Below are 14,820 nucleotides of genomic sequence, written 5' to 3'. Positions count from 1 at the left end.
AATATATTTCATACCTTGACCATGGATCGATGCCATGCAGGAGCTTGAACAAAAGAGTTCAGGTTAATTCCAGGCCTGCCGGACAAACGCTCACTGCAAAGAAGCTGTGGTTTGACCACTTTAGATTCTATATCACCATGAACCACACTGCCTCTAGCCACGCCTTGGCATCATTGTATGGCTCATACGGAAAACGTTGGCGGCTAACCTTGTTCTTATCTGCCTTGTAGAAATACACATTACTAATGAAAAGAGAAAAGACAAAGGAGGATTTTGGGAACTGAAGTCTGTTTTGACAAGTGTGTATGATAATAAACCGGCCCAGTCAAACAACCTGACCATCTGGTGTATGGCTCTGTCTCCAGTCCCTGGAAACAAAGTGTGGAATAGCTCATCCGAAAAGATCACATTTTCCTTGGGTGAGTTGTCTATTTAATGAGATCAACAAGGGGTGGCCAAGACTGCCATAAGTTCAGAACATTTCTAACTGAAACAAATAGAATACTGATTATTTCCATGATACTTTAATCTCTGAAAACTCTCTCTACACAACTCAAAATTATTAGATTTCAAAGTAGGGGACATTTTTTGACTAAAGGAACTCTACTGAAAAGAATTTCTTCAAATAAAAAATAGCTGATTCCTGTTTCTAAGAATTTCTGGTGAATACAGCAGTTTTTAATTCAAATTCCATTAATAATAACTCAACTAGCATTTTTGTTAATCTACAATATAATAAAATTAACACTAATATATTGATGATCAAGAGAGTTTTTAAAACCCTAAAATTACTTCAGAGTCTATAAAAACATTCATTTATGTATAGGGTATATAATTCTAATATTTAGGAATGGATAAACCATGTATGAGATATAATGATTTTATTTTCTTGTTATTGAAGTATAGTTGATTTACAATGTTATGCCAACCTCTGCTGTTATAACAATTTTAGTATCCCTAGATTTGAAGCACAAAATCTGACACGGAGGATTTTTATGAATTGAAAATTGATATGTGGGATCGTTCTACTTCTTACAACATTAGATTAACCAGCATATTCATTACTCTGAACCAGATCAAACAATAAAGATTTACTACATAAAAGATGTGAACAAATATCTCAACAAATACAATGACAACAGATTGTCTATAGAAAGTAGAAGTGCATAATGACAACTATCAAATATGCATATGTAACAGTAAAGTAATACCTATAAAACTTAAACAGCTTTGCAAGTAATTATTATGACTCTGCAGAACCATTAACATCTTTTACCACCTTCCTATTTTCAGAGATATTGTAGTCTATAACATACTTATAAAAACCAGAATAATTTATGAGGGAAAGAGTTTCCCTTTGTTTCAAGGCTACAGTCTGCATATTGGGTCCTTCCCAGCCCTGTTACCAATGCTGTTAGTTGGTTCCTGCGAGCTTTGGATGGGGTATGTTGCTGTGTAAACCCATCCCTGTTGTGCAGAAACAGGTGCCATTCAGACATGAGGACAGTGGCATCATCCCTGCAAGCCTGCAACCGCGCCCGTTCACATCATTCTGTGAATTTTGAGTTCATCATTCAGAAATGGTCATGAAACATCCATACTCAACTTGGCCTAATTCCCTCAGAAATAAGTGCACCTCCTTTCCAGAAGACTGTACAAGGTTAGGGCTGCAGTCTTGGAACAGTGTAAAGGTAACTGGTTCTCACATAGATTTACCAGTAGCTTTGGCAGAATCTAAGGACATGAGCTAAAAAACAGTTAACCTCAAATTCCTAAGGAGAATCCTATTCCCATCATAGACAGAGCCACTTTTGAAAAAACAATATTTTATGATGTTAAGACTGGTTCTTGTTTTTTTGTTATTGTCTCAAGACTTTATTTTTTAGAGCAGTTTTAGATTCACAGCAAAATTAAGAGGAAGGTACAGAGATTTCTCATATACCCTCTCCCCACACATGCATCCTCTCCCTCATTATCAACATCACTCACCAGAATGGTGCATTTGTCACCACTGATGAAACTACATTGACACATAGCAATCACCCAAAGTCCTCAGTTTACTTTAGGGTTTCCTCTTGGTGTTGCACATTCTACAGATTTAGGCAAATGATGTACTCATCATTATGGTTAGGTTAGGTCATACAGCCCTAAAATTTCACTGTCCTAAAATTGACTTCTTTCACTTAGTAATATGCATTTAAGTTTCCTCCATGTCTTTTCATGGCTTGATAGATTTACTTTTTAGCACTGAATAATATTCCACTGAATGCATATACCACAGTTTATGTATCCATTCATCTACAGAAGGACATCTTGTTTGCTTCCAAGTTTTGACAATTAAAAATAAAGCTTCTATAAACATTCATATGCAGGTTTTTGTGGGGCATGCATTTTCAGCTCCTTTGAGTAAATACCAAGGAGCACAGTTGCTAGATTGTATGGTAAGAGTATGTTTAGATTTATAAGAAACCAACAAACTGTTTTCCAAAGTGGCTGTACCATTTTGAAATCCCACCAGCAATGAATGAGGATTCCTATTCCTCCACATCCTTGCCGGCATTTTGTACTGTCAATATTCTGGATTTCAGCCATTCTAATAGGTGTAGCAGTATTTCATTGTTGCTTCAATTTGTGTTCTCTGATGACATATGATGTGGAGCATGTTTTTATATGCTTATTTGCCAACTGTATATTTTCTTTGGTGAGATATCTGTCTCTGGCCCATTTTTAATTTTTTTTAACTTTTTAAAAAATTTATTTATTTTTGGCTGCGTTGGGTCTTCGTTGCTGTGCGCAGGCTTTCTCTAAGTTGCAGCGTGCGGGGGCTACTCTTCGTTGCAGTGTGCTGGCTTCTCATTGCGGTGGCTTCTCTTGTTGTGGAGCACGGGCTCTAGGTGTGCGGGCTTCAGTAACTGTGGCACACGGGCTCGGTAACTCTGGCTCCTGGACTCTAGAGCGCAGGCTCAGTAGTTGTGGCGCACGGGCTTAGTTGCACTGCGGCGTGTGGGATCTTCCTGGACCAGGGCTCGAACCCGTGTCTCCTGCATTGGCAGGCGGACTCTTAACCACTGCGCCACCAGGGAAGTCCATCTGGCCCATTTTTAAATCAGGTTGTTTGTTTCCTTATTGTTAAGTTTTAAGAATTCTTTGTATATTTTGATAACAGTTCTTTATCAGATGTATCTTTTGCAAATATTTTCTTCCAGGCTTGCCTTCTCATTCTCTTGAACTGTGTTTGGTTTTAAGATCAGAAAGTAGTGAATATTTTTTAAGGTAAGAAGGAAGAGCACTGATTCTGATACTCAAAGCACACCATAATTTCAATTTTACAGGACAGCCCTGATCTAGTATAATTTTAGGCAATTTTAAATTGTCAAATGAGTCTTTATCCTTTATGATCAAATATTAAAGACAATAAATCTTAAACAGTTCAGTTTCCCAAAATTATAGCTTATATTCTGCTCATATTCTGACATTTATCTTTTGAATGATTTAGAAGATACAGTTGAGGCTCTGCAAAACAGTATCATTGCCATGTCCTATTTTCCTATTTATTATAAGTTCTTAAACATTTACTTCCAAACATGCTTTCTGCCTGCAGTAGTACTGCTGGAGGCTTTATAAACTCTGGAGTAAAGTTCTGATGCCTTGTGCAAGAGTCATTGCCTTGTGGGACAGATATTGACATGAAAATGCAGGAGAAAAATCTGTCTTTTAGTGCTAAAGTAGAGAAATTCTAAGACTATTACAGAACAAAAAGGAGATTTAGGGAGAGAAGGGGAGGAGTTTTTGCTCTCTTTTTTTCCCAGAAAAGAGTAACAATGTTGGAAGGCTGCAAGGTAACAGCCCTCTGAGGTGCTCCTTTCCCTACGTACCCCGCTGTCTCTCGGGACATTCAAGTGCTCAGTGATTCTTACTCTAGAAAACTCAGAAAGAAGAAGGGGTCAAGGTGAAGGTGGCTCGTCAGGCAGCTATTCGAGTACCAGGGCCTGAAGAATTGTCATGATTCAATAGTAACTTTAAAAAAGGCTCTTTCTAAAAATATTCTATCATGCCGACCTAGTCTGTCAGAATGTCTAATATTGTAGCGTGGAGGAGTCAATGTTTTGGCATATACAAAGAGTTGTTTTGTTTTTTAGGGGGTAGAGGGAATAGTTTGCTTTTTTTCAGTTCAAGAGTTGAATGCAGGGGCTTCCTGGTGGCGCAGTGGTTGAGAATCCACCTGCCAATGCAGGGAACATGGGTTCGAGCCCTGGTCCTGGAAGATCCCACATGCCGCGGAGCAACTAGGCCCGTGAGCCACAACTACTGAGCCTGCGCTCTGGAGCCCACGCACCTAGAGCCTGTGCTCTGCAACAAGAGAAGCCACCGCAATGAGAAGCCTGCACCCACAAAGAAGAGTAGCCCCCGCTCGCCGCAACTAGAGAAAGCTCGTGCGCAGCAACGAAGACCCAACGCAGCCAAAAATAAAATAAATAAAATAAATTTATAAAAAGAAAAAAAAGAGTTGAGTGCAGATACCTCCTGGGGTGGGTAATATTCTGCCTGTCTTGTTGATTAAATAGCTTTCCAACTGTAACTGTCGAGATCAAGACCTTTGGGATACAAAGAGAGTTAAGGGTTGGTGAGTGGTTCAGTGTGTGTGTGAGAGTGTGTATGTGTGTTTTGGGATGTGGAGAGAGGATTAAAAAGGGATAGTTTGATAGTGGCATGAGAGGACCACTGAATATTAAGGTGACGTATGCCAGAAAAATACTTCTGGTTTTATGATTTCCCTCATACCCATGACTGACTGATCCTGGGAATACTGAGAGTATCAATAAAGGACTTTACTATACATACAGATCACCTAAAGTTCTTGTTAAAAACCAGATTCTGATTCAGTAAGTTGAGGGGTTGGGAGGGGCAGGGCCTGAGATCCTGCATTTCTAACAAGATCCTAAGAGATGCTAGGGACCACATTTTGAGAAGCAAGGACCTAGCAAACCGTGGGGTTCAGTTCATCGCTGGGTGGACCAGCTAATGGCTGATTCAAGCTCTGAGGAAGCTCTAGAATTGACCCAGCTGCCCTTGTGGGACAGACACGTGGCCACTGCTGCCCATGAAGGTGGTCCTGAGAGCCCTGCCAGGCCTGTGCAGAATGGACACACTTGTGAACGGATGGAGTACTCAGTAGTAGCCCAGCCCCTTACAACGTTATGGTAAATGTAATGGTCTGAAAACTGGCTGACGTGTTTCTGCTAAATTCTGCATTTGAGTTTTGGGAAATAATTTTTCCCTGTTAGGTTTTAGTCACTCCTTTTTTATACCCCCTTAGTTTTGTTTTGACCAAGACAGAGTTTCTACTTTATAGGCCAGTCTGAAACTAAAAGGACTCTTTATGGCCTCAGTGAAGCTGTGCATCACTTTTGTCACAGAGCAAAGGATTCATCTCAAAATGCAAATCTTGCAATAATAACATCCTAATGCACTCTGAGGTTGTATGTACCAAGAACCGCTTAGTTTACAAAGATATTTGGTGATGAAACATGGCAAAATAATATCTTAAAATAGAAATATTCAACAAATGAAAACTAAATGCTTCTTTCCCATTTTGGAAATCTAGGATTGAGCATAACCTACCAACAACTTCTGTTCTAGGAGTTGGCAAACATTTTCTGTTTTTAATCTGCCAGATAGTGAGTATTCTTATGCTTTGTGGACCATATGGTCTCTACCACAATTATTCAGCTCTGCCATTGTAGTACAAAAGCAGCCGTAGACAATACATAAACAAATGGGCATGGCTGTGTTTCAATAAAACTCTACTTACAAACGTAGGCAGTGAGTGGGATTTCACCTAGCCATAGTCTGCCAACCTCTATTCTAATCAATCTGCAGAGAAAAACACCTAGGCATTGTTTTTCCAGGTCCATTCCATCTCATTAAGGTTACTACTTTGGAAGATGATGCTTATGACGCACCAGCAGTCACATATGTACTTAAAGTTGATCTTTGTTCTTTGAATGTTAAGAAGAAATCTGTATACATTCAATTCATCCACTTGCAGTTGCCAGGAACCGGAAATACAGTGAGAAACAAAACAATTACTTCTCTTGAGAGGTATAGTGATGAAGTAATGAGGCCTTTTCTAGGGCAAACATTAAGAGCTATGAGTGCATCACAAAGATCCCTAGGATTCTTCAAGTATGAGAGGTACATAGTAGGAAGTTTGGGATGGGAAAGTATTAGGAAACAGTAAGCACAAAGATCAAGAAGTCATGGAGAACACTGTGTTTGGTAAATTGGATTGAAATATTACCTGTTGGATTGAGGGTGTGTTATTTTTTAAATGTATTTATTTATTTTTGGCTGCGTTGGGTCTTTGTTGCTGGTGCAGGCTTTCTCTAGTTGCAGTGAGCAGGGGGGCTACTCTTCATTGTGGTGCACAGACTTCTCATTGCAGTGGCTTCTCTTGTTGCAGAGCACGGGCTCTAGGCACACGGGCTTAAGTAGTTGTGGCATGCAGGCTCAGTAGTTGTGGCTCACGGGCTCAGTAGTTGTGGCTCGTGGGCTCTAGAGCGCAGGCTCAGTAGTTGTGGCACACGGGCTTAGTTGCTCCACGACATGTGGGATCTTTCCGGCCCAGGGCTCGAACCCATGTCCCCTGCATTGGCAGGCGGATTCGTAACCACTGCACCACCAGGGAAGTCCTGAGGGTGTGATTTTAAAGAGATGTAAAAGGTAATAGTCAGCATCAGGAAATGAAGATAGGAGTGTAATGCGGGATTAAATCGTGATCAGATTTGTGTGTCATGCTGAAGAGTTCAAACTTGTCCCCAGATGGCAAGGGGAAGAGAATAGTCATTCTGCTGACCTATTCACATACTCTCCATATAACTACCCCCCAACCTCCTCAGAGATTAATAGCAAGGGATCATTTATAATAGCAAGTCACAGCCAGCTGTGAGCACTACCTATAGCCAACAGCAATAACAAACTACCAGTGAGAATAAAACATAGAGAAATTAAGTTCACAAAAACAAATTCCTCCCAATGTGCTATGTGCTATCAAGTGACATAACTTAAATTGTATATACTTATTCCTTAAAGTAAAGTAAAGAATAGAAACAATAGTATAATTTCTAATTAAATGTCCAAATAACTGATACAGCTCCTCAGATGTGTGATACTGTACCCAATGCCATGATATCTAGAAAAATCACAAAATCCCCTAGCCTGGAAATCATTTAATTATATTTAATCCACATATTCCTAAAGTCAATAGGTCCTTCTTACATTTGTAAATTGTTTTAAAATGCTAATAGGATTATTTTACAGTACAATAACGGAGACTTTAAGGAAATGACGTGAATGTATGTGATAAGTAAAACAACGTATTTCAGCCTCTCTTTCATCCCAGACACCCCACACACACAGAGAGAGAAAAGCTGTAGCCAAATAAAAGTTTTATGAAAAAAATAGAAATTTTAGAAAGAGCACAATAATACCATCAGTCTTAGGTTTATTGATGTTGTGTCCCATTGGAGAACTGTATCATTGTTTCTACTCATAGTAATAAAAAAAATTTTGTGGGTTTATGGATATGTAAACTGTATGGTTACTTTTCAAATACCTCAAAACATTAGCTGCAGTAATTGTTTTACCAGGTCTTGGTTAAATGTCTCTTTCTCCAGGAAGCTTTCCCTGACCTCTCAGTGCTGGTTGGTGCCCCTCCTTTGCATTCTCGTGGCACCCTGCACTTCTGCTGTCACAGCACTAAACACAGTGCCTGGCTACCTATCTATTTTCTAGGCTGTGTGCTCTTTAAAGAAAGCTCCGTGTCTTTGTCATCCACCATTAAATTCCACTGCCTTGCCCATAGCAGGGCAATAATGATGGTTTTTAATGAATAATAATTTGTTAGATGAATAAGTAAAGGTTTGGGGGGAACTAAGTTAATACTTTATCTTCCTATCACAATATTTTGTTCATTACGCATGTCTATTTAATCCTTCCAGGCTCAGTGAACCCTCCAACAGATTCTCTGCTTGATGCTACAGAATCTACCCTTGGCACCCAGCCTTCTCCAGCCAACAGCATATCTCCTACAAGTAAGGATGTTTTCATACTGTTTTACTTCCCATGAGCTATTAATCCTTTAACTAAGTAGGTTGATACAGAAAAAATTTTCAGAAAATTTGTATGATTCATGCCCTGTTCTTGTCTATGGCGTTTCAGGTAAATATGTTAAGTACTATTCTCATGGATTAAATGAATTAGCACAGTTTCCAAAGTCCTTCACTTGAAGACCTGGCAAAATAAGGGTCAATAAATCTTCAATGAGAAATTTAAGTTCTGTATTTATTATTAAATAAGTTAATAAATTGACAGTCCTCCTCCACAACTATGTTCTCAGTAGGGTGTTTAAGAAATTGGTTGTAAATGGGGATCCTGTGGACCAGAGGTGGGTAGATAGTTTTAAATTTAAATTTGTTCTGGTTCATATTAATTTTGACAAAGTTGACTGGTGTGGACTTGAATTCAGCCTCCTAGTGGCATTATTAATAATGGAGTTCAGGCTGGGTCAGTGTTACTGTGGCAAAGGGATAGCAGTGACTTTCAGAAGTTGGCATTGATGCAAACAGATCATAAATTTCCATATCTATGGCCTTTTTGTTTAACAAAGAACCAAGGTGACTTTCTCTAACACAGAAAAGGATGTTCTACATAGAGTCGAAGTATGCTTTTTATTTCTTGTTTAATTAAACTATCAATTTTAGCTCAAAATGAGAACTGAAAATGGAATAAGCCAAAGCAGTCAGTAGGAATGAACAATTCCTTTAGCCTGTAGCCTTTAGCATAGCCTGCAGTCACTGTCACAGGTTGATATTTCTCAGAAAATGAAGCATGTGGCAGGATGAGAAATGCCTGCAAATCACCCAACAGAAGTTTTACATCCACCTGATTGTTTCCTAGTTCTTAAGCCTTTGTAATTTTCTTTTTTTTATGCTTCTTTTTCTTCCACTTTTAACTCATCATTCAGCAATAAACCATAGTAAATTATGATATTCTTCATTCAACAAATATTAGCATATTCAACATTAATACCTTAAGTCTCGTTAGTACTCTATGTATTAGCTATCCATTGCTGTATAACAAATTACCCAAACAAAAGTTAACTACTTATAACACATATATTGTCTCACGTGGTTTCACATGAGACAGGAGCAGCTTAGCTGAGTGGTTGGCTCAGGTTCTTTCATGAGGTTGTAGTCAAGCTGTTGGCTGGGGCTCCTGTCATCTGAAGGCTTGACTGGAGCTGAGGGCTCTGCTTCCAAGCTTGGACATGTTGGCAGGAAGTCTCAGCTCCTCACCACATGGGCCTCTCTATAGGGCTACTCACAATATGGCAGCTGTCTTCCCCCAGAACAAGTAATTCAAGGAATAGAGTCACCAAGACAAAACCACCCTGCCTTTTTATGACCCAGTCTGCAAAATTGCACACCATTACTTTTGCTATATTCTATCTGTTAAAAGCAAGTCACTAAGTCCAGCATGATCATACTCAAGAGGCGGAGAATTGGGCTCCACTTCTTGAAGGAAAAAGTGTCAAAGAATTTGTGGACAAATTAAAACAACCACATCCTATCACTCAGAAGACGTTTGCACCTAAAATTCAATGTGGTTTGATATTCTTTATTATGAGAGGTAGACAGAGTAAGCATTACCACTTCCATTTTCCAGATGGGGACACTGATATGCTGAGAGCTTAAATGACCACATGACTAATAAGTGGCAAAGTTAGTATACACACCAAAGTCTTCTGACTATAAATCTAGTTCTCAATACATTAGATGCTATGTTTTCAACAAATGGTCTAAACACTTCATGAGGACAGGGACCATATTTATTTTGCTTCCTCACACATGCCTAGCACAGAGTAGGCATGCAAAAATATTAGTTGAATAAATGAATGAAAAAGAATAAACGAGAATAATGTTCCTTCACTATGTAGATATCATTTAATAGACTCCATGGTGTCAAAAAAAGATGATAATTTGTTTCTGCCTTCAAAAAGTTGCCTTGTACTTGGAGAGAGATGAAATGCACATATGAAAATAAGTCCGAATAGTAAGGTGAAAGGTGCAGTGTTTTATAGAATTAAAATGCTCAGGGAGAGATACAGACCAAGAAGTCTTAAGCTTTGAGTATGGAAAGGTGCCTGTGAGTTCGTGGAGTCAGGAAGTGTTAAAAAGAGAGATGAAATAAGCTGACCCTTGAAGTATGTATTGTATTTATTTGACTATTAAGAGCTTGAAAAAACATTTTAAACAAAGAGAACAAAATGAGCAGTTGTGCATGGTGAAGATATTCATGGGGATTTGAGAAAATTTTAGTAAGTTCAGGTCAGAGGAGTGGGATTGTGTAGCAGAGAAACAGGGATGAAGATTGGAAACTGCAGAATAAAGAGAGCCTTCAGACCCAGTCTAAGGATTCTAAATGTTATGCCTTAAGAGATGGGAGGGACCTCATTAAACATTTTTTTAGAAGGGAAGTGACATAATTCATTCACCAAATGTTTATTGAGCCCTTCCTATGTACCAGGTACTCTTCTAGGTGCTAGAAATACAACAGTGAACAAAAGAGAAAAAAGAATCATGCTATCATGACATATCCATTCTGCTAATTGAAAGCACAAATGAATTTCTTCTAGCTCAGTTTTCTGTGGGGTTAGTTGACATATACTAAGTTGTTCCATCAGTTCAAACACCATTCTTATTTCTGTGAAGAAGTTCAAGAAAAAGGAAAGAACATTTGTTATCCTTAAAGAGTCTACAATCTAATTAGAGAGGTTGAAAGAGCACAGTCAAATAAATATATTTGTTTAACAGCAGAAAAAATGCTACCTGATCTGCTATCATACTAAGGTGATACAGTTTGGAAATTTCTGGAGAATCAAAAGACCTCCTTAAAAATAAGGCCCCATTACACTGGACCTCAGGACTGTTTTAGATCAATGGTTCTCACCAGGGTGATTTTGCCTCTGCCCCCCTCCCAGGGACATGTGCAGTGTCTGGGGGCATTTTTGGTTGCCAAAATAGGGGAAGGGACGGTGCTCCTAGCATCTGTTACGCGGAGGCGGAGGATGCTACAACATAAGACAGGACAAAGAATTATCAGGTCCAAAACGTCAATAGTGCTGAGGTTGAGAAACCCTGTTTTAGTTCCAGGCTCAGGTATAATAAGACTAGCTATTTCTCACTTTACAAAATCTGGACCTCTGTCAAGGTAGTAACAAGATAATGTTTGGAATAATTTTCAGTCTGATTTTTATATGTCAAAAAAACATGTTAAATCAATGGCTGCTTATATCTAAGTGAAACTTATTTGCTTAGAATAACACTGAATTACAACTGAAAAATCTAAATTTCATCTTGGCAATCTGGAGGGTAATTGTGAAATCACATGATGACTGGCTGTCTCAGAAGCTGGTAGGATTCACCCTTGTGTTCTTTTAAGAAAGGAAATGAGGTGGAACATGTCATGGAAACCAACTTCAAAAGGCTATGGTTTTGTTCTAAATTCTAATATGTAGTGAACTATATAATTCAGTCATAATTTTTAAGCTACAGATCTTGCTGCAACATCCAATTCGTATTCTTTTTTTTTCCTCAATGAAAGGATATTCTTGAAACAAACGTAGAAAGTAATGGAAACAATGGAACCTTATAACTCACAGCCAACTGCAAGAGTTACCCAGGGAAGCCCAGCTCAATTCAACCTGAACTAACTGGTGTTTTCTGAGTGCCAGCTGCATTCGCAGCACTGTCCTAGGAAAAGACAGGAGGCTGACAAGCTAAATGGTGAGATGAGACAAGCCCGCATGGAGCCATAGAGACCCCAGACGAATCTAGGATGAGACAGTACTGGCGTAACTCCAACCTTCCATTGCCCTGAGCAGAGAGCCCTATGCCTTCTAACACACTGGCCATGAATTGCCTCTAGACTACGTGGCCTCAGAGAGCAGAACCTCAGAAACCTCAGAGAGCATAGCCTCAGAAACGCCAGCCCCGACTGTAGCAGTCATCCAAGACCTTCTTTCATTCAACAAACACGGAGTGTTGACAACGAGCCAGGAATTTTTGAGGCGCTGGGATACAGTAATGAATGTGACAAGCAGGCCCCCTGCTGCACAGAGCTTACAATCTAGCCAGACCCGCTTGCCTAGCCTCCCATTTCACTGGCCACCATGCCACAGACATTTTGGCTTTGCCTCCTATTTTTGTGTACAACTCTTGGACCTGATGGCATTTACTTTTGATATTAAGCCCTCTCTAAAAAGTTAGATAATCCTTACAGTCTGGATCTTTCTACTCCTGGAAGCTTTGAGTGAAATACCATATCCAGTCTGATTCTAACCATTGGCCAGCTCTCCAGGTGAGCACACCTGATCCTTGGCGAGTGGGGGCATCAGAGAGGAAGGGTACAGATTGAAGGAAGTAGTTCCACAGGGGATGCAATGGAACTACTAATTTATGAGAAGGCATGTCAGAAATGGGTGGGAGATCAACCTGGAATTAGATGAGATTAGTCCAACACAAATACAGGGGAAGCAGATTAGATCAGTTGTAGATCTGGATATTCTAAAGTGAAGAAGGGGGTCCCAGAGAGACTCTGCAAGGCAATGAGAAGCCTATGTGATTTGTTTGTGATAGCAACTTCTGACACCTTCTCTGGTCCTGCCATACCTGTCTTCAAGGGTCAGGACACCTCTGTTGCTGTCTGATAATTTCTGCCTTTATCATATGTATCCAAGCACCGAAAATTAAGAAAAGTAAATGAGTTCTGGGGACATGGAGAGTAGAATCAGGAAAGTTGCGCAGGGGGTCTGGAAAGAAATATAGACTCAAATAGAAGAAAGATGAGAGACAGATCTTCATATAATGGTCTTGAGCAAAGACATAAAATAAAATGCATGCAGGACCTAGGAAGACAAGCAGGATGAGTGCTGACAATGCTTGTTGGGAAGGGGGCTGCAAGTTGCTTAGGTGAGGTGGAACCAGGTGGAGGTGCGCTTAGGTTAATAGGCTATGGATTCGAACTGCGATCTGAACATCAAAAAACATCCACTATGGCTTTTTGAGTATATAAAAAATGTAAGTAAAACAGAAGGCCCAATGATGACGACCAGATGATATAGATTTAAAGTGATAATGGTCTGAACTAGAATGGGCATATGTAGAAATTGAGAGTTCTGTGTGTGACAGAAGCCTCAGCAGGGTTGTCTGCCTAAACGTGGGGGAATAAATAAAATATTTTTATAAAACTATCACACAAGGGCTTTCCAGGTTTTATTTTTCTAGTAATTACCTAAAAATTTTTACCAAATGCCATGATTGTATTATAGTACTAAGCAATAATGTTAACAATGTTTGTTAATATTTGAGTACCTCTGATGTGCCTGGCACTATTCTAAACTAGTAAATGTATTATCTCCTTTAACCCTCCCCAAAACACAATGGTATAAGTACTGTCATTATCCCCATTTTACAGATGAAGATACTGAAGCACAAAGAGGTTAATAATTAACTTGCCCAAAGTCGTGCAGAAAGTGAAACAACCTAAACAGTCAGCTGCAAAGCCCGAGTCTTACTGCCTCTGAGAGTACATGATGGGTGCTCAATAAATGTCGTTAGACATTGAATAAATCCCTTCTAGTGTGAAGCTGGTATTGCTGCTATGAAAAGGTCAGTATGACAGCTACGTCTATATTAATCTTTCCCTCTCTGGACCAGTGCTTTCTGAGAAATTCTGCCTCCAGAAGTGGGGCTGACATTTCCTCAGTTGGAAATAAATTGGAGAAAAAGACCCTCCTCCATTCGTTACCCCTTTTCCTCTCAACATCATTATACTATAATTCTTATTGCCCAGAGATATGTACAGAATCCATACAAAACTCCAGTGCTCTCCCTTGAATCCTAGGAAATTCTGGACATTACATCTTTCTCACCACCATTCACCTGGGACGCACTTTACAGTTGTTAAAGAATTTCTCAATTTTTCCGTTCCTGTCACCCATAAGTCAAGGGTAGCCTCCTTGATGACTGATTTACCTTGCGTATGTGTTTATTCAGTGTTCCCCCTTTTGGGTGAGGTATGTCTGGGGAAAAGCTATTGGACATCCTATTCAGTTCATTTCCTAATTATTGAGTGTCTGTGAACACACCACATGATGTGTGATGAGCTCTGTCCTGCCTACTGTCATCTTCCCCCAAAGGAGTCTTGCAAATCCTTTCTGGACCAGTAATCCAGCAATACATATTGCCTTTAGTCTTTCAGTGAGCACATGTTCCCCAAACTATCTGCCTCCCATGGGAAAACAGTTGTATGTAGAAATTAAGATTTCACACCACACATCTCCTTTATGTTGACCTGAGGATCAATATCCACCTTATCCTGACACTGGGGGTTGATGAGGCTGACTTGGATGTGTTTAGATGTATTTGCTGACCTATATTCTTTTAAGTGCAATTTTCCAGTCAGTGCCATTGTAGGTTTAAAGCCTCTTTGTGCTGCAGGTGAATTACTGGAGTACAATTACGCACTTGTCAAGGAGACTGGGTAGTTATGTCAATAAATGCTATGTCAATAGAATGGAAGGTCAAGTGAAAATATTACTATTTGAGAAAATAAGTTAAATTTTCATGTTTAATTTTACATAAGAATAGGCAAAGTCTTAGACAACTGAGCTTGATGAACTCGATCACTATGACAGCAGCAGCGTGAACTTACAAATAAATTTTACCTCTGCTTTTAGTTGAATAAATAAACTGAACT

General features: G+C 39.4%; 1 protein-coding gene across 1 annotated transcript in view; it reads left to right on the top strand.

Moving 5' to 3' along the window:
* The window catches only part of CD96 (CD96 molecule), a 69,461-nt gene that overhangs the window by 40,894 nt on the left and 13,747 nt on the right, over positions 1 to 14,820 (top strand). Inside the window, exons 8-10 of the mRNA XM_059922170.1 lie at positions 231 to 419; positions 8,001 to 8,093; positions 13,537 to 13,730. Coding sequence (XP_059778153.1) covers positions 231 to 419; positions 8,001 to 8,093; positions 13,537 to 13,565 — 311 coding nt within the window. The 3' untranslated portion in view covers positions 13,566 to 13,730. The remainder of the gene's footprint in view (positions 1 to 230; positions 420 to 8,000; positions 8,094 to 13,536; positions 13,731 to 14,820) is intronic.

Source organism: Balaenoptera ricei, chromosome 4, assembly GCF_028023285.1.
Source record: "Balaenoptera ricei isolate mBalRic1 chromosome 4, mBalRic1.hap2, whole genome shotgun sequence".
NCBI classification, from domain to species: Eukaryota; Metazoa; Chordata; class Mammalia; order Artiodactyla; family Balaenopteridae; genus Balaenoptera; species Balaenoptera ricei.
This window is presented reverse-complemented; position numbering and strand designations above follow the sequence as displayed.